Source organism: Vanessa cardui, chromosome 30 (genome assembly GCF_905220365.1).
Source record: "Vanessa cardui chromosome 30, ilVanCard2.1, whole genome shotgun sequence".
Classification (NCBI taxonomy): Eukaryota; Metazoa; Arthropoda; class Insecta; order Lepidoptera; family Nymphalidae; genus Vanessa; species Vanessa cardui.
This window is the reverse complement of record NC_061152.1, coordinates 3751540-3770805: the sequence shown is the minus strand read 5'-3', so window position 1 is coordinate 3770805 and position 19266 is coordinate 3751540. Positions and strand designations below refer to the sequence as shown.

At 36.6% G+C, this 19266-nt stretch overlaps 1 protein-coding gene and 1 non-coding gene across 2 annotated transcripts in view; both read right to left on the bottom strand.

The window, feature by feature from the left end:
- Nucleotides 1-987: 987 nt before the first annotated feature.
- The window catches only part of LOC124542158 (oxysterol-binding protein-related protein 8), a 48776-nt gene continuing 30497 nt past the window's right edge, over nt 988-19266 (bottom strand). Inside the window, exons 9-20 of the mRNA XM_047120094.1 lie at nt 15891-16045; nt 15051-15229; nt 14235-14415; nt 13162-13258; nt 11959-12098; nt 9148-9204; nt 8230-8355; nt 6941-7081; nt 5658-5778; nt 4509-4551; nt 3602-3766; nt 988-1365 (exon numbers count right to left, since the gene is read on the bottom strand). Of these exons, the coding sequence (XP_046976050.1) occupies nt 1125-1365; nt 3602-3766; nt 4509-4551; nt 5658-5778; nt 6941-7081; nt 8230-8355; nt 9148-9204; nt 11959-12098; nt 13162-13258; nt 14235-14415; nt 15051-15229; nt 15891-16045 (1646 nt within the window). The 3' untranslated portion in view covers nt 988-1124. The remainder of the gene's footprint in view (nt 1366-3601; nt 3767-4508; nt 4552-5657; nt 5779-6940; nt 7082-8229; nt 8356-9147; nt 9205-11958; nt 12099-13161; nt 13259-14234; nt 14416-15050; nt 15230-15890; nt 16046-19266) is intronic.
- Trnan-guu lies at nt 10102-10175 on the bottom strand. The gene has a single exon. It is a non-coding gene; the product is annotated as a tRNA-Asn (tRNA).

The following is a 19266-nucleotide window of genomic DNA, read 5'->3' as shown; positions in this document are numbered from 1 at the left end:
TACAATAACATAAAAGTCATTATAAACAATACGAGTATAGAATTAAAACTCGAGATATGTCAGACGTTAATAATAAGTTTTACGTAGTTCTGATGTGTTGTTATATATTTGTAGGGCGAAAACGGGGTGAGTGGCGGGGGATATTACTTATATACGTAAATAAGACAATTCTTTACTCATATTATTTATAATACAAGCAGTCCTCGACTTACGACGTTTCGTTACTGGTCGTTACGTCGAACAGTGTTTCGTCATCGGTTTCACGATGACGTAACAACAAACAACTACTAATATCGTGAAACTCGTGATACATTAGCCCTGTCCCTCTCTAACTTTCCAGTAGCCCATATGTGAGAGAGAGATGGAGCGAATGTTATATCGACATCACATCCGTTTCATCTCTTTCTTACGTCAAAGCGTTCAAAGTACGACGACATTTAACTCATGAAACATTTACTCTATCTCTCTCTAACTTTACAGTGACCCATCTGTGAGAGAGAGATGGAGTGAATGTTACATCGATATCACATTCGTTTCATCTCTTTCTCGCATATCGTACAGTGTTAAGTTAGACAAAGACAGGGCTATATCCAGTGTCGAGTGTAAGTACAAGGACTACTTGTATACATAGTTCAAGCTATGTGATCAAACTTTATTGCTGTGAAATAACTCATACATAAGGTGACCAAACATTCAGTTAAACCTCGGACATGGATCAATCGTTTTAGGATTAGAATGAATCAGTTATGTCATACGATACACTCAGAAACATTTATATTAACTTTAATTAAACTTTATATGACCATTTCTGAACATGTTATATTCGGGACTGTCCGATGTTACTTCAAGAATATCTGGTCACCCTATATACAATTGTAAAAATATACTTTTAACACAGCATTAATTATAACCGGGTGTCATATGAAAAATAATTATCTGTAATTTACAAAAAAAAATATCTACTGTGTTACCTTTAGTGAAAAATATTATCAATTATATAATCTATATATATAGATATATAATAATATTGCAATATTAAGCATGAATCGATTCGAACGACAGACAGAAAGACAGTTCAATAAACTAAATTTGGTCGATGTATTTATATTTTTACGTGGCATCATTCAGTCTTTTTGGTAGAATATCCAGTTTAATAGGGCTTGCAACACCATCGCCAGCACGAATCCCCCGAAAAGGTCCCACGAGTGACTCGATGTCGGGACCCTGCCCACGCTCTGGGGCCTGTAGGTGGCTGCCCGCTGGCTCTCCGTCAGTGACTCCACATTCTTCGTCAGACGCTCCAGGGCGATGCTGTGCTCGCGCAGAGATGTATCGATAGCATACAGGGTCTGTTTCAAGGTTCGTCTGAAATTAAATGTATTATTAATAACTAACGACCCACGGTTCGCACGGGTATACAAACAATCAATAACAATCTGTAAAATTCCCAATGCTGGACTAAAGGCTCTCCCTTTTTAGGAGAATGCACATGTGGCAGAATTTCTATGAAATTAGACACATGCAGGTTTCCTCACGATGTTTTCCTTCACCTATTAAGCACATGAATATTAAATACTGCTTGCCTGCGTGTGAATACGCAATCATCGGTTAAGATGCACGCGTTATAAACATTGGACCATATCTGCTCTTAAATGGCACTAATAACTACAAAAGATGTTGCGACATCACATTAGAAACTTCTTAAATTATCAGTGTTTCTTTACTATATTGTCCATGTATTATATACAAAAACCTTCCTCTCGAATCACTCTATCTATTAAAAAAATCGCATCAAAATCCGTTACGTAACTTTAAAGATCTAAGCGTACATAGGGACAGACAGCGGTAAGCGACTTTGTTTTATACTGTGTAATGATACATATATAACTCAATCTATCTGAGTAAGTCTTAAGAAAAAAAAAGACTTTGAATCTGACGCGATATCATTGGTCGACATTTTGTATAATCTATGATTACCGTTATGAATTTTGAAAAGGTCATAAGTCACAGAGCCATTGACTTATACAATACAAAAGTGTATATACTGAAAATTTTAAATATATAGCTTGTAAATGTATGTTTATCCAAAAGATAACCTCAATAAACTATATTCCTATTATATAACAGAAATATATAAAACAAACCTTACATTTTAATATTCCAAGCGATTCGCTAATAACTCAGCTATATTACGCACTGCAAACATTTGTCGATTATTACATCACTATTTATAATACAACACTATTACATCAACTACTTATATACACTTGAATTTAAATAACGAATCCAGAACGCTAATCAATCTCGACCAATGACGTCATCGATTCAAGGTCAAATATCATCTACATTGATGTTGCATACACAAATGAGATTAGGGCTTAATTACGCCTGACATTCGAATGTACATTGGTGTTAGGCACACATATATATTCGTTCTAACACGTTCAATGGAAATTAATCGTTATTGAAACGCGTTAGAGTTGAATTTACAACTCACGTATATGTCATCGGCCTTCTCGCCAGATCGTCGTGACATACACATAAATTCGTTCAATGAAAATTTATCTTTATTCAATTAGATTAGGGTTGAATTACGCCTATCATTCGAACGTACATTGGTGTTACACACACATAAATTCCTACTAACGTTCAATGGAAATTAATCCTTATTGCAAAAGTCTTGGGTTGAATTTCCATCTTACGTGGATGTCTTCGACCTTTTTGCCAGATCGTCATGACACTCAAAAATTTGTTCCTTGTTTTCGACCTACTCGATAGAACGTCGTTACAAACACATAAATTCGTACAATAGAAATTAATCCTTATTGATAAAGATTAAGGTTTAATTTCCAACTCACGTGGATGTCTTCGCGAGATCGTCGTGACATTTACATAAATTCGTTCAATGCAAATTAATCTTTATTAAATTAGATTAGGGTTTAATTACGCCTGACATTTATTGCATACACAAAAACTCGTCCAATGGAAATTGATCCTTAATGAATTGTGTTAGAGTTCAATTTCCAACTCACGGTATGTCTTCGCGACATAAATTCGTTCAATGGAAATTAATCCCTATTCAATTAGATTAGGGTTGAATTACGCCTACCATTCGAATGTACATTTGTTACATACACAAAAACTCGTCCAATGGAAATTGATCCTTATCGAATTACATTAGAGTTGAATTTCCAACTTACGTGGACGTCTTCGACGTCCTCGCCAGATTGTCGTGTCATACACTTAAATTCGTTCAATGTATATTAATCCTTATTCAATTAGATTAGAGTTTAATTACGCCTGACATACGAATGTACATTCGTAGTACACACACATATACTCGTACTAACTCGTTCAATAGAAATTAATCCTTATTGAAATATGTTAGGGTTCAATTTCCAACACACGTGAATGTTTTCGACCTTTCGCCAGATCGTCGTGACATACACATAAATTCGTTCAATGCAAATTTATCTTTATTCAATTAGATTAGGGTTGAATTACGCCTGCCATTCGAATGTACATTTGTTGCATACACAAAATTTCGTCCAATGGAAATTGATCCTTATCGAATTACATTAGAGTTGATTTTCCAACTTACGTGGACGTCTTCGACCTCCTCGCCAGGTCGTCGTGGCTGTCGGAGTCCGTCCTCGGGGCCAGCTCCCGTATCCTCGTCTCCGGGGGACCTCGCATCGGTACGTTTTTGATTGAAGTTATTATAAAGTCGTCCTCGTATTCGATTAGTTCTTCCGGTTGCCACGGACTGAAAAAAATAACATTTATGATATAAATAAATAAATATGAGACAACATCACATACATTACTCTGATCCCAATGTAAGTAGTTGAAGCACTTGTGTTATGAAAATCAGAAGTAATGACGGTACAAACACCCAGACCCAAGACAACATAGAAAACAAATAAGCCTTCTACATCGACTCGGCCGGGAATCGAACCCGGAACCTCCAGAGTGGCGCATGAAAACCGGTATACACCCCCACTCGACCACGGAGGTCTTCATCGATATGTCATGAACCTGGGCGATTCTACTAATATTTATTATAATATAAGTATAAGTAGAATTATATATAATTCCGCAGACATTTTTAACTTTGCCGTTTCGTAAATGCAAATCGTTTGTAAAAAATACATTGGTAGAAAAAGCATATTATTCGATACAAGATTTCATAGATGATAAAAAAGCGTGGAGTTAATACCTGTTGACTTCCAAGCAGGATATACTAATTTAAATAATTGTATTTAACTAACATGACTTTGTATTTTTTAAATGTTGAAAAAGAGTAACTACTGAGTTTCTTGCCGGTTCTTCTAGGTAGAATCTACTTTCCGAACCGGTGGTAGCTTCACTTAATTGTGAAATGACGATTCAAAAATAAAGTTTGATTTGATTTGATAACCACTCAAATAGTGATATAGCTATATATAATATACGAAATTTAAACTAAATCAAAATTGAAGGGGAATATTCGATAAAAGTTTTATCACCTCGTGTTCGAATGATTGTATTTCCATCCCTGGTCCGTTATACCTGAAAAAAAGAAAAAAAATATATTTTTAAAACCAGAAGTAGGAAGTTGGCTAACCTCTAAAACAATTATCTTTAATTTAAAACAACAATCAATCAACCACAAAAGAAAAACATTTAGTCTACAACACAAATAACCATCAATAATCACATTACACCGTAATAATTATAATCGCGATCTCAATCTGTCAACTACGAATCTCCCGCCTTTTTTTTTTTTTAAAGGGAAGTTGTGTGACTTGACGCAGATGTTGCTTGTTTATTCCAACAATATATTCATTCAAATAATTACGAATATTATAAATTTGAAAGTAAGTCTGTCTGTCTGTCGTTCTTTCACTACAAAACCGCTGAACCGAATTTGATGAAATTTGGTATCAAGCAAATTTGAAGTCCAAGAAAAGGCATCGGCTACTTTTTTGCCTGACACGTGACAACCAACACTCTAAAACGCCAGCGAAGCCCCGGACAACTAGTACAAGAATTTGGAACACACGAGTTAAATTAAAACATGTATAAACTTTATCCGAAACTCGCTGCATCGTTTCGTAAAAGTTTTATATAAATCGGTATAGTATCTTTTACGGACCAAAGAAACATCTCATTCACCAGAAACGTATCTTAAATACAGAGACACCATCGAACAAACTGACAGACAAAAATATAATAAACAAAAAAATGTTAACAAAAAGAAAAAGCGACTTCAAACAAAACACTATTTTACAATGATGTTCTAGTAAACAGATATGTACATATGTCATTAATGGGTAAAAAGGGAACTCTAGAAAACGTCCTAATTGGGACGTTTGCCTTTAGTCGTTTTCATCATAACTATGTTACTACTTGTAACGAAATGTAAAATAAACGGTCCCCGGCGCGGCGCACTTTTTTCTGTTGTTCAGTATGGGTATAACATATCTGTTTATTAGAACATCATTGCTATTTTAAAACAAATGAATATACACTAAAAGTAATAAAAATAATTGCGTAATCAACATATTTTTAGAGTCCTCCTAAGTAAACGCCAGCGAAGACGCGGGCGACACTTAGTCTAAACTTATATAAAAGTTACTTCTCTATTACTTAGTACTATAGTTGCATATATATACCTTCTGGTGGATTGCTTCTGGAGTCTCGGTGGAACAGCCTTGGTATCCACGGCGCCAGAAGACTTCTGGCCCTAGCGCGCTGTGCTTCCTCTATTATTGTCTTCTGTTCTGTTGCTACCACCTGTAAGATATAAGAAATAGTATTAGTTAATTTCACACACCTCAACGAAAATGCTAAACAACTTATACTCGTCAATTCGACGCGTCGCTTTACACGCACTCGCTGTCTCGGGTCGAACTGACGCGGGAATCTAGAGCGACGAATAGCGTCGAGTGGCGCGATAGGGAGCTGTTTCTGTTGTATAAATCGGCAGTAATCAGTTTTATTGAATTTGCCGATGCTACATATAAGTTGTGTCGTAATACATCCACTTCTAACACAAGTGATAAGCTTGAAATAAATAAATAAATTCACAATAAAAGACAACATCACATACATCACTCTGATCCCAATGTAAGTAGTTGGGGAAAATCAGACGTAACGGTACCATAAACACTCAGACCAAGAAAACATACAAAACGATTTATAAAATTAATCAACTTTTTCCACATCGACTCGACCGGGAATCGAACCCGGGACCTCGGAGCGACTTACACATGAAACCGATGTACACACTATTCGACCACGGAGGTCGTGAAATGAGGGTAAATAGGAATATTGCTAATTCCTTAACTAATTTGGGACATTGTTACTATTATTCTTCTATTTTACATGACAGGGCTTTGTTCAAGCCCGTCTGGGTAGGGACCACCCAATCATCGGATAATCTAACAAACAAACGTGCTTGGTATTGTTGTGTTCCGGTTTGAAGGGTTAGTCAGTGTAACTACAGGCACAAGGGACGTAACATCTTAGTTCCCAAGGTTGGTGGCGCATTGACGATGTAAGGATTGGTCAATGTTTCTTACAGCGCCATTGTCTGTATGGCCTATATGCCTGCCCCCAACGAATAGCATGACAAACAAAAAATCTATATTATAAGATATATGTTTTGATTGACTATACAATGAACTGCATTACCGCCCTCGATTCATTGTGATTTCGGTTGTCGTTACGGCAAGTAGGAAGTGCGTTGATTCATTGTTCGTAAAAGTGCTTTATCGTTGTAATTAGTCTTTATATGAATATATGTGATTTGTAGTGTAAATGAAGTGATAATTAATAAGAGTAAGCTATTTTTGTTTCAAGTAAGAATAAATAAATGTAATTACGTAGGGTAGTCATATATTTTTTTTATTTTTTTCTTTATTTTCATTTCTGAACCTAAATATATGATATTCACCTGATCCTCATTATGTATCGCCTCGGAGACTTTGATCCAGAGCCTCTGGGATTCCCATTCCTGCTGCCTGTCTAACTTGACGAGAAATCTGGGCAATCTCTGCTCCTTCAATATCGCGACATCTAGCAGGTTCGTTTCTTCCTGAAACGTCACAATATCATCCCATATTTCATTTGAAACAACAACAACAACAGCCTGTAAATTCCCACTGCTGGGCTAAGGTATCATCTCCCTTTGAGGAACAGGTTTTGGGACATATTCCACCACGCTGCTCCAATGCGTTCCTCACGATGTTTCCCTTCACCGATTCACCGATTAAATAATAAAATCGGATATAAAATATGTCATTTTTTTTTATGTAATGATGCAAAAACCCATCTTATGTGAGGGTGAAGGCTTCCAAAGCACTATTACACAATATTTAGCTTTTCTTATTAAAAGAACTTACCAAAAGGTTTTATATAACGAGATACAGTAGAGAACTAACGCAGCTTTTTTTTTAAGTGTATTCTAATTTCGAATTTCAAGCTAATAACGTCGGTACAGTAGCAGTAATAGCCTGTAAATTTCCCACTACTGGGCTAAGGCCTCCTCTCCCATTGAGAAGGTTTGGGACATATTCCACCACGGTATTGCAATGCGGGTTGGTAGAATGCGCATGTGGCAGAACTTCGATGAAATTAGACACATGCAGGTTTCCTCACGATGTTTCCCTTCACCGAGCACGACATGAATTATAAAAACAAATTAAGCAATTTATATTCAGTGGTGCTAACCCGCAATCATCGGTTAAGATGCACGCGTTCTAACCACTGGGCCATCTCAGCTACACATGACGTTTCAATAAAGGTACACTAAAATCATCGACACCAAATCAAGTCATTACAAAATATACTTTATTCGAGTAGCCTTTTACAAGCACTTTTGAATCGTCATTTAACAAATTAAGTGAAGCTACAATCGGTTCGAATATGCTGATACTAAATATACTACATAATTTGTTTATTTACGACATCGCATTAGAAACTTCTAAAACTATCAGTGTTTCTTTACTATATTGTCCGTGTGTTATATACAAAAACCTTCCTCTCGAATCACTCTATCTATTAAAAAATACCGCATAAAAATTCGTTGCGTAATTTCAAAGATCTGAGCATACATAGCTACAGACAGCGGTAAGCGACTTTGTTTTATACTGTGTAATGATAATGATTCTGCCAATAGAAACGGCTGCATACACACAAGTTAGGCACTTAATCTTCCTACCAAATATGGCAAATAGGACATACCCCTGTTTTCTTATCCTTAATATCGATTTTTCCATCCCAGTACCCCTCCACCGTCGCGATGGTATCCTTCCCGCGCTTTATCCGACCGGATATCGCGTTCGTTTGATCAGCACCGCCGAGGAAAGACTGGAAACAAAGAATATTACAAAATGCAATTATTACATTAGGCAATAATCCAGCTGATGTATTAAGAGACTGACAGGTTACGCTGGTTTTCAACCGACTTCAAAAAGGAGGAGGTTATCAATTCGTCTGTATTTTATTTTATATTTGTTACCTCATAACTTTCACTGGGTGGACCGATTTTGATAATTTTGTTTTTGTTTGAAAGCTAGTGCTTCCCGTGTGGTGCCATTTTAATTTCATCCAATTCTGATGATGGTATTCATATGAAAACGATATAAGTCTTAAATTTACATTATGTATGTGCGCGATCAATAGGTGAGTAACTCAAAATTGCGCCAACCAATTTTGATGATTCTTTTTTTTTAGTAGATATAGCGGTGCACTCAGCACCTGTGAGTCCCATTTACCCCCTATTTCCAGCGGAAAAAAGGGGGGAGACAATAAAGGTAAGCAAGGCCTGTTATATATTTACGTTCTAATTTGGATTAATGATGATGTCCTGACTGATTTCTGTCATAGTGACCCAGTGACCTTGAGAATTGAAATGACATATCGTAGCACATAAGTTAGTGCGCTAATACATGTGTACTAACTTATGTTATAACAATGAAGCAGTTTCAAATTATTAATGTAATCATTTCTGTACACCTGTTTTTCTTATATTCGTGGTTACGCGCCGACATATATATAAAAGCTTATTTTTGTAATATATCTTTTGCACCGATAAATTATTATTATTATTATGTACAATGATAGAATCAAGTAAATTATAACTTAATTGAACAAACTCACCCTTAGTTTGAACTCGACATCAGCCTGGTAGCCGGTCTCTTGACATATTATATGTATCTGAAATTAAAAGATATATGATCGGTTTAAATAAGATATATAATCATGGCAACTTAAGTCTAAAAATATAATATGTGGTCGAATTACTACCACGGATGTAGGTTACACCATCACTGTACTCCTGAGTTTTGGGTATATATACAGTGGCGTAGCTATCGTAGGGCAAGTCCACCAAGGCCCCGAAGTTCAGGGGGGCCTCTAAATTAAACCTTAAGCTTCTGAAGCTAGAAAAACACAACCCTTTGCACAATATGTTTTATTTCGTATCTATAGTTTTATTTTAAAGGGTAATTTTTAGTTAAAGAGGGATAGGAAAGAGGGGGTGAGGGCCCGATTCTTTTTCCAAGCAGCGGGGCCCTTCCTCACCTAGCTACGAAACTGTATATATATATAGTAACTGATCCCACGGCTTTCACCTGACAGTTCAATATACATTATTAATTTTAACAAAAAGTTTTATTATTATATTTATATTCCTTACAAAGTCGGCACGGTTCACTAATAATACATGAAAGCGGTAAAACAAATGAATAAGAACGAATTTCGTAAAGTTCAAAGTAACTCTGTTTGTTACGCTCTCACCGGCAAACTACTGAACCGATTTTGATAAAACTCAAAATAAAACAAGCTGTAACCCCAAGAAAGGACCTAGATTACTATTTTATACCTAAAACCTAGAACCTAGTAATTAACACGCGGATGAAATCTGATTACTTATATAACAAAGAGTTAGTGAATATTTTCCATTACAGAAATGGCACCCAAATAGACTTAAAAAAATAAAATATATATATATATCGTTGAAGTCGGTAAAAAATATACATAAATAAAATAATTTTAACTTTTTAAAATAGATACTAATATATATTTAAAAAAAAAAATAACAAAATTGTTTGCCGCCCCCGGGTGGGCTCGAACCACCAACCTTTCGGTTAACAGCCGAACGCGCTAGCCAATTGCGCCACGGAGGCGATGGGAGGTTACGCGAAATAGAGCATCGCGTTACACAAGACGTATTATACTCTATTGTACGACTCGTGACGTATTTTGTATACTTTCTTGTATAGAACTTTATATTGTATGTGAACACCTTTGTTTTCAATTTTAAATAGTTTCGCATACATAAAATACATTTTAAAATTATTCAAATCGACTTCAAAAATGATATGAGTATAATTTGTATAAAACTAGCGGTCAGCCCGGCTTCGCACGGGTGCAATACTGATACTAAATATACTTGACTTGTACTTTTTCTTCACAACCCGCTTCCGATTGCTAATACTCAGAGTCGGATTTAAAGGTCTGGAGGACCCCGGGCCACAAAGCAGTGGGGGCCCTAGACAAACAGAAGCGTGAACCACCTAATAATTATATTATCATGAATTGATTACTTTTATTTATTTCAATCAGTAAGCAATGATTTATTTACTTGTATCGGTAACTTTTAAAATATTAAATAATAACATTATTATAATTCGACTATATCTCGGTATTTGTTAACTTGCTAAAAACTGTGGCCCCCACTAATGTGGAGGCCCCAGGGCAGTTGCCCCGGTTGCCCTCCCCTAAATACGGCCCTGCTAATACTACAGAATTTGTTAATTTACGACATCACACTACAAACTTCTAAAGTTATCAGCGTTTCTTTGTCTACACTACATTGTCAGTGTATTGTATTAAATAATTTAAAAATTCCAATTGTGACTTATTATATATTTAGGACTAGGACTATACATGTCCTAATTAAATACTTTGATTGAAATCACTTAATTTAGAGTTAAGATTCTGGATGGCAAGCGAGAACCATGTTAGAGAAACAAGAAATGACAGCTGTCAAAACGGATATGACAGAAGTGTCTTATAATATATTGTAACGTTATGCATGTACTCCCATACATCCCATACAGCGAAAAATTAAGGTTATAGGTCACTCTTTGTTGTGAATGTGGTCTAAACGAAGGTTCCTTATCCCATATACTGTTCTCCTATCCCAAACTCATTCATCCTATATATGACGTTCCCTCCTAAAGTCCCTCGCCCTATTAACATTGAATGTTTGTTATTGTTTGTGTTTAGTCCATTTTGTAAATTTCTATGTAAATATATTGAACGTAATAAGATTAAGATGTAAATTATATTGTGATTGTTGTTATTGTATTGTAATTATTATTGTTGTGTTGTCTTAGGTTATGGGTCTCCAATTCGTGTAGTACTATTATGCCTTCCAAATTAATTTGAGCATTTAATCTCGACCATACCATACCGATCAATCTCTATCGTGTGTGACCACATCATATATAATTACAAATCAATATACGAATCCAGCTATAGATTTGTTATATTATTTCGTGAATATGACGACCCAAAATCAATTTTGCAAACGAGTCATCTAGACATGCGGTAGCGTGTCAGCCAAGTTCAGGTACCAGAACTGGCGAGTAGCACCGTGTGTAATTTTACACGAACCATTTGGAGCCACTTTTGACCCTTTCATAACTCAAAAACTGTTTAATATATTTTTCTGTAATTATTTTTATGCTTGCAATTAAAATCTATATCTTTAATAAGTCCAAAGAATAACTACATGCGTGTACATTGCTTTTCTAATTAATTCAATTACTGAAGATCTTTGACTTGGAAACCACTCTTCACGAGTACAATATTATCAACTATGTTCGTCCAGGAAATCAGTGGTAACAGGTTCTCAGGTTTCTGAGTCGTTAGATCATAATTAAAACTTGGACCTTCACCGACCTTGCCTCCGAGTTCCATGCTCAGGGTCCCGATCACGATACCCTTGCAGTGCGCGTACGGAGCTGTCGTTATGTACGTCTCCCCCCAGTTTAGGAGATGTATCCGCGCGCATCCCTCCAAAATGGCCGACGTTGAATTACCTGAAAATAAAAACGTTAAATATATTTTTTTGTCAACGGTACTTTTCATTATAATTTTATTTTGTATTAGTTATCTGCCCGGCTTCGAACATGCAATGCTGATACTAAATATACTACAGAATATCTTACAATGTTCACAGTTTTTCCGTCATTAGACAATACAAACCGCTACGTCTAACGGCTTCATTTTAGAAACTTAAATTACCTGTGTTTCTCTACTATATTCTGCATGTGTTATATATATAATAATAATAATATTGAATCAATCTATCTATTAAAAAAAATCGCATCCAAATTCATTGAATATTTTCAAAGATCTAAGCATACATAGGAGCTTTTGAAATCAATTAAAGAAACAAAAACCTTTTTTGACATATTTACGGTCGTAATCACCAAACTCATGTGGTGGTAAGGCTTCGTACAAACCCCTCTGGGCTGGTATCATATATTCTATCAGCAAACAGTAATTAGTATGTTTTGCGGTTTGAAGGTTACTACAGTGTAACTACAGGCACAAGGGACGTAACATCTTAGCTCCCAAATTTGGTAGCATATTGGCGATGTAATGTCTGTGGATGGTAGCCAATTACCAAAGGTGGCAAAATTTCCCTTTCTATTTTATATCACAAAAAACCACCAAACAGCACCAACTCCTAGTCATTTCCACGAATTTAACCCAAGACCTCTATATCTTCAGCCAAATAAGCCATTATATTAAAGAGGCAAGTTTGAAACATCTAAATACTGACTGACTAACACAGTTATCTATTAACACACAACCCAAACCACTGGACGAATCGGGCTCAAATTTGGCATGCAGTCAGATATTATGACGTAGGCATCCAATAAGAAAGGATTTCGATACATTCCATCCCTGAGGGGATAAAATTGGGATTGAAAGTTTGTAGAAATCTTCTAAGATTTACGACTGATTAAACTGAAATTAAAGATCGGTGATACTTCAAGAAGAAATGCTACTTTTTTGCTTAAAAATTGACAACCAATACCCTAAAACGCAAGCAAAGCCGCCGTCGAACACTAGTATTATCATAAATTTACTCACCATAAAACTTAGATCTCGCCAGGAGGCTGCCTTCTATGACGAAACCTTCCTTTCTATTGGATATATAAAAAGCTGATACCGGTGGGTGGTGGGACACCTAGAAAATTGAAAACATATATTATTGTACACTGATGAGATGGCCCAGTGGTTAGAATGCGTGCATTTTAATCGATGATTTCCGGTCCAAACCTAGGCAAGCACCACTATATATATGTGCTTAATTTGTGTTTATAATTCATCTCGTGCTCAGTGAAGGAAAACATCGCGAGGAAATCTGCATGTGTCTAATTTCATCGAAATTCTGCCACATGTGTATTTCACCAACCCGTATTGGAACAGCGTGATGAAATATGTTCCAAGCCTTCTCCTTAATGGAAGAGGAGGCCTTAGCTGAGCAGTGGGTAATTTACGGGCTGTTACTTTACTTTTTTTTTATTAACAAATTAAACTAGAATTCGATGCTTCTTCTAAAAAAATATTTTCTTTTCCTGATATATTTTCATCATTGAAGAACTGTTCCTTTTTATGGAATAGTCAACACTATATGTCTTTATGTATTTAATACATAAATGATCAAATATTTATCAGCAGATCAATTACTCAGGCGAGATGGTCCAGTGGCTAGAACGCGTTCATCTTAACCGATGATTGCAGAGAGATTAAACCCAGGCGAGCACCACTGAATATTCATGTGCTTAATCTTAATCTATATAATTCATCACGAAAGACATAAACACATATTAAGCATCTTGATTCAGTGCTTGCCACTGGACAAAGAATCATCGATTTTCGAATCACGACAAAATTTAATATGAGACGGATTCGTATACGATGGGTTCTGTACCATTATCTATTAAAACTGCAAAAAATCATGTCTGTTGTGTGGAAGAGTCCTTAAATATTAATTCCATTCTATTTTTTACCGGCAACAGAAACACATCATCTGTGAAAATTGTCCACAGTCTAACTTTAACCGTTCTTGAGGTACAGTATGGTGATAAATTGACAGGCGGTCAGATGGTCTGACGGTTCCATTGCACCCTTAGGGCACGGAACCCTTAAAGTGCATTTACCTGTTCAGCGACATAATAAGTGTACGTTTCGTTGTTCCTGTGTCGCCAGCAACACCTGAATGTCTCGCCCAGCACTGGGTTGTAGGGCTTCTTCAAACCCTTCGGCTTCCGATAGAGCCCGGAGAGGTACCATCTAAGTACCCCCTTAAATCTTTGGTACGGATCTTCTAAGGATTGCGCTCTGCAAGATGAGGAATAAAAATATAATGGTCGTGCCACATCTACGTCTTCGGTGCTTCTCGATATTAATCTACATTTCAACACAATGGTAGCTTTAGGTATTAATAAATTTAATCCTGTGACACGACTAGTTATGCCAGCTACTTTATGAGAGTTAGAATTTACGAAAAAGAGTTATTGTTATCGCCTAAGTTACTCCTTATAACATTAGCTTTCTTGACAGCCGCGTCAAAATTGGTCTAGTCATTGCAGAGAACTGCCGGAACAAACAAACAGACTAAATTTGGAAAACCATTTTATTTTAGTATATATACCGTGTACACATAGAACCAAACCAGAACCAAATTGAATGAAACCCTGATAGTCTCAAGAGATTTAAAAGGCCAGGGGATGAACTGGAACACGACGACCTCTGTGGTCGAGTAGTGTGTACACCGGTTTGGATGGGTACACCACTCGTCCCTTGTCCAATTTCCGGCCGAATCAATATGGACAAAGTTCACTAGTTTTCCATATCATCTCGGGTCTGGGTGTTTGAACCATCGTTACTTCAGATCTTCCACAACACAAGTGCTTCAGCTACTTATATTGGGATCTTAATGTATGTGATGTTGCCCAATATTTATTTCAACTTACTGCGCCAATAAGTCCGCGTGATAATAATTATCAGACAGCTTATCGAGGAAGGATCTTGGCTCCAGGATGAACGTCGGGAGCACCACTTTCGACAGATCCATCCCGGGTCTCACTTGCTTCAAGAGAAACCATAGCAACGACTTGTTTTCCTCGGCTACTTCTTCCACCAGCTCTCCCGCCTGGAAATACAAACATACATCTAACTACAGGCACAAGGGACATAACATACCTGTTGACTTCCAAGCAGGATACATTTATTTAAACAATTGTATTTAAATTACATGACTTTGCATTTTTTAAATGTTAAAAAAGAGTAACTACTGAGTTCCTTGCCGGTTCTTCGCGGTAGCTTCACTTAATAGTAAAATGACGCTTCAAAAGTGCTTGTAAAGGCCTACTTGAATAAAGTTTATTTTGATTTGATTTGAGTTCCCAAGGTTGTTGGAAACTCAATTGTTGAGTCATTGGCGATGTAAGGAACAGTTAATGTTTCTTACAGCGCCATTGTCTATGGGTAATGGTGACCACTTACCATCGAGTGGCCTATGCGCTAAAAAATCTGTAAACACCGACGATAGTTGCGAAAGCCGTACGGCTTTCGCAACGGTACTGCTACGGTACATGACACCAGCTTCCATAGAAACTTTTCCTGTGAGCTTATTGGTTAATAAGCGTGACCTTGGAATTGTCTAGTCACGCGTCGACCAATGAGGTACGTTTATTTCATTTAATAGAATTTCGAATCGTGGAATGGACAAAGTATTGCTTAATAGAGGTTTAATATTTAGAGGGTCGTACCCAAATTGTTTGGATTAATTAATTATCGATAATATTACACACCACTCCAATTTCGATATCTGGATCCTCAACGTAGAAGCTCTCTATCCTGGCGATGATGTCTTCCTTCTTGAGCCCCTGGTCGTCCGTATTCTGACTGTCTTGCATCCCTGGCCTCGAACCCTCGCTGTCCGTATCCGAGGCTGCACCTGCTAATTCTGTTGGAAGGTGCTGGGTATTAACTACGGGAATCTAGCTGGTCTAGTCTAGATCTAGTCATTATATATAGCGAACACACACACTCAGACGATATATTAGTGGAAGCAATATAGCATGGAATCGCATTAGCTGATGGATCTACGAAAACTTATTTACAATAGCTACCGCCCGCGATTTTACTCGTGGTTTAATCTTTGGAGTCAGAAGATCTTTCGAGTCGAGATGGCCCAGTGGTTAGAACGCGTGCATCTTAACCGATGATTGCGGGTTCAAACCCAGGCAAGCACCGCTGCTTCATGTGCTTAATTTGTCTTTATAATTCATCTCGTGCTCAGCGATGAAGGAAAACATCGTGAGGAAACCTGCATGTGACAAATTTCATAGCAATTCTGCCACACGTGTATTCCACCAACTCGCATTGGAACAGCGTGGTGGAATATGTTCCAAACCTTCTCCTCAAAGGCAGAGGAGGCCTTTAGCCCAGCAGTGGGAATTTACAGGCTGTTTTGTTGTTGCTGTTTGTTTTTAATCTTTGGTCCTTTCTTGGGGTACGAGATTGCTTCACACCAAATTTCATCAAATTCTGTCCAGAAGTTTTGCCGTGAAATCGTAACAAATAGAATTACTTTTGTATTCATAATATTAGTATTGATGTACAGATTACTACACTGGTGATCGCCAAGTTTAACAAATAACCCAATAGGCTATTTGACAATGCGAAAAATCAATTGTGAATTATTGTAATCAGTGTATATTATGAGTTTAAAAATGGTTATTTACTAACGAAAGTTGAAAATAATACTTAATTTATTCAAAGATCAATAGACAAAAATGAATTTCTTCAAACGTTTGTCACGTGGCACAAAACGCTCCTGATTGGCCGGGCTCATGATGAAGTCACTTTCTTGTAAACCTTGCTTTTCTACTATATGTTTACAGATTAAAATACAGCAAAGTGACGTCACCGATCCCATTGCAGCGCCATATTGTCCAAGTAGCGTTTTCGCGCGTTATTTAAATATGGAATTTTTAATATCATATTTTTCGGCAAATATGTACTAGAAATAAAAAAATCAACTTTTACTGGGTTTCTTAACTTCTACTTAATAATATAAAATGGATTTTAAAAACCAGTCAAATAGCCTATTCTTTAGTTTCTCTTGTACACTACAGTACTTTAAAAATGTCATCAAAACATATATATCTCTGTACAGTTTAAAACAAAGTCACTTCCCGTCCGTACGCTGAGATCTTTAAAACTACGCAATGGATTTGAAAGAGGTTTCGGTTTTCTGTTCTCTATACAGGAAAAAGATGTCGCTTCCCGCTGAACGCTTGGAACTTTTAAAATAAGCAACGGATTAAAAAGAAGATTAAACCTTCCATTGATAAACAGATTGAATCAAGAGAATAAATCTATCTATTGATTGATTAAACTTAAACAAGAATATTGGTTTGTATCTTTATTTGTCAATCTTAAAGTTGCATAGTACGGCTTAGATATAGCATCGGCAACATTCGTAGAGTCGAATTTAGTTCGCTATCCCAAACTATCAATATTTATTTCTCATGTGACATGATCTTAACACAGACGTAATAACTTGTAATATCATGTGACCTAATATATTCGTCAATTCGACGCGTCGATTTACACGCACTCGCTGTCTAGGGTTGAACTGACGCGAGAATCCATAGCGACGCATAGCGTCGAATGGAGCGATGTAGCTATTTCTATTGGCTGTGTGAATCAGCAGTAATCGGTTCTATTGAATTTGCCGATGCTACATCTAAGTTGTGTCGTACTATACCGTTATTATACTGGTGTGAAGCTAAGTTACTAACGACCTTCACATCTTAACCAATGCGAGTTCAAACTCAGGCAAGCACCACTGAATTTACATTAATTACTTTGTATTTACGCGAGGAAACCTGCATGTGTCTAATTTCAACGACATTCTGCCACATGTCAAGTAAAAAATCTTTCAAAATAGAAGCGTATACACTTGATAGTCTAAAGTCTTCCAGTTCGGAATTTAACACCTCGGACCGGAGAAGAACCGGCGAAAGAAACTCAGCGGGATATACATATATTTATTACATGCAGTTCACCAAACCCCATTGGAGCAGCGTTCCCATGTTCGACCAGAAACCGGGCGAACCAAGTTGCTCAAGGAAGCACCACTGACGCGCACGTTACGTACTCTCAATGCGATAGCAGACAGAGTGGATTTGTTTTGTTGCAGTATGAGTGAACTAACAATAATTGCTGCTTGGAATATATCACATACAATTTAGTATTATATAATAACATGGATAGATATTTTAAATTTGTTTTTGAATGATTTTTTTAAATATTGAATTGGGACACAGTCCTGTAATGATATGTATACAGTGTAGCATTAAATAAATAAATATGAGACAACATCACATACGTTACACTGATCCCAATGTAAGTAGCTAAAGCACTTGTGTTATGAAAAATCAGACGTAACGATACCACAAACACCCAGACCCAAGACAACATAGACAACTAATGGTAATCTACATCGACTCGGCCGGGAGTGACATACCCATAAAAACCGGTGTACACACAACTCGACCACGGAAATCGTCAAATGCATTGAATAAATAAATACTGCTGACCTTCTTATCAAACAGTAAATAGGCTTAACAGTGGGAAATTTACAGGCTGTTTTGTTGTTATGTTGTTATAAGCCCTTCACCTTGCGTTGTCAACATGAGGCCAAGACCTTGAACAGCTAACACTTTAATCCAACCACGCAGTACTTAGCAAACAACTTTAACCTCAAGTTGATAATGCTGCTCGAAATCTTGAACAAGCTATGACAATCCGCCTACGGAGCTATTATCGGAACTTTGAAAGGGAAATTAAAGTGTATACAAGAGTTAAGTGTAATATTGTTGTATTATAAATAGACATAAATTAATCAACTTTTTGTAATATACAGGGTTGTTGGTAATTCGACGTATACCCGTTAGGAGGTGATAGGGGTGACTATTTGCAATCATTTTAACCCCCATATGCATAATCCAAAAGTGAACCATTTTTGAGTTATCACGTTCTTTAAATTTTTTCAAAAAATGCAACCATGCAATTTTATTTACATATTTTGATATCAATTAGAATTTATATTAATCTTCTTATTTATAAAAAAACGATTAAACACTGGATATTTGCCAATAACATATAATAATTATC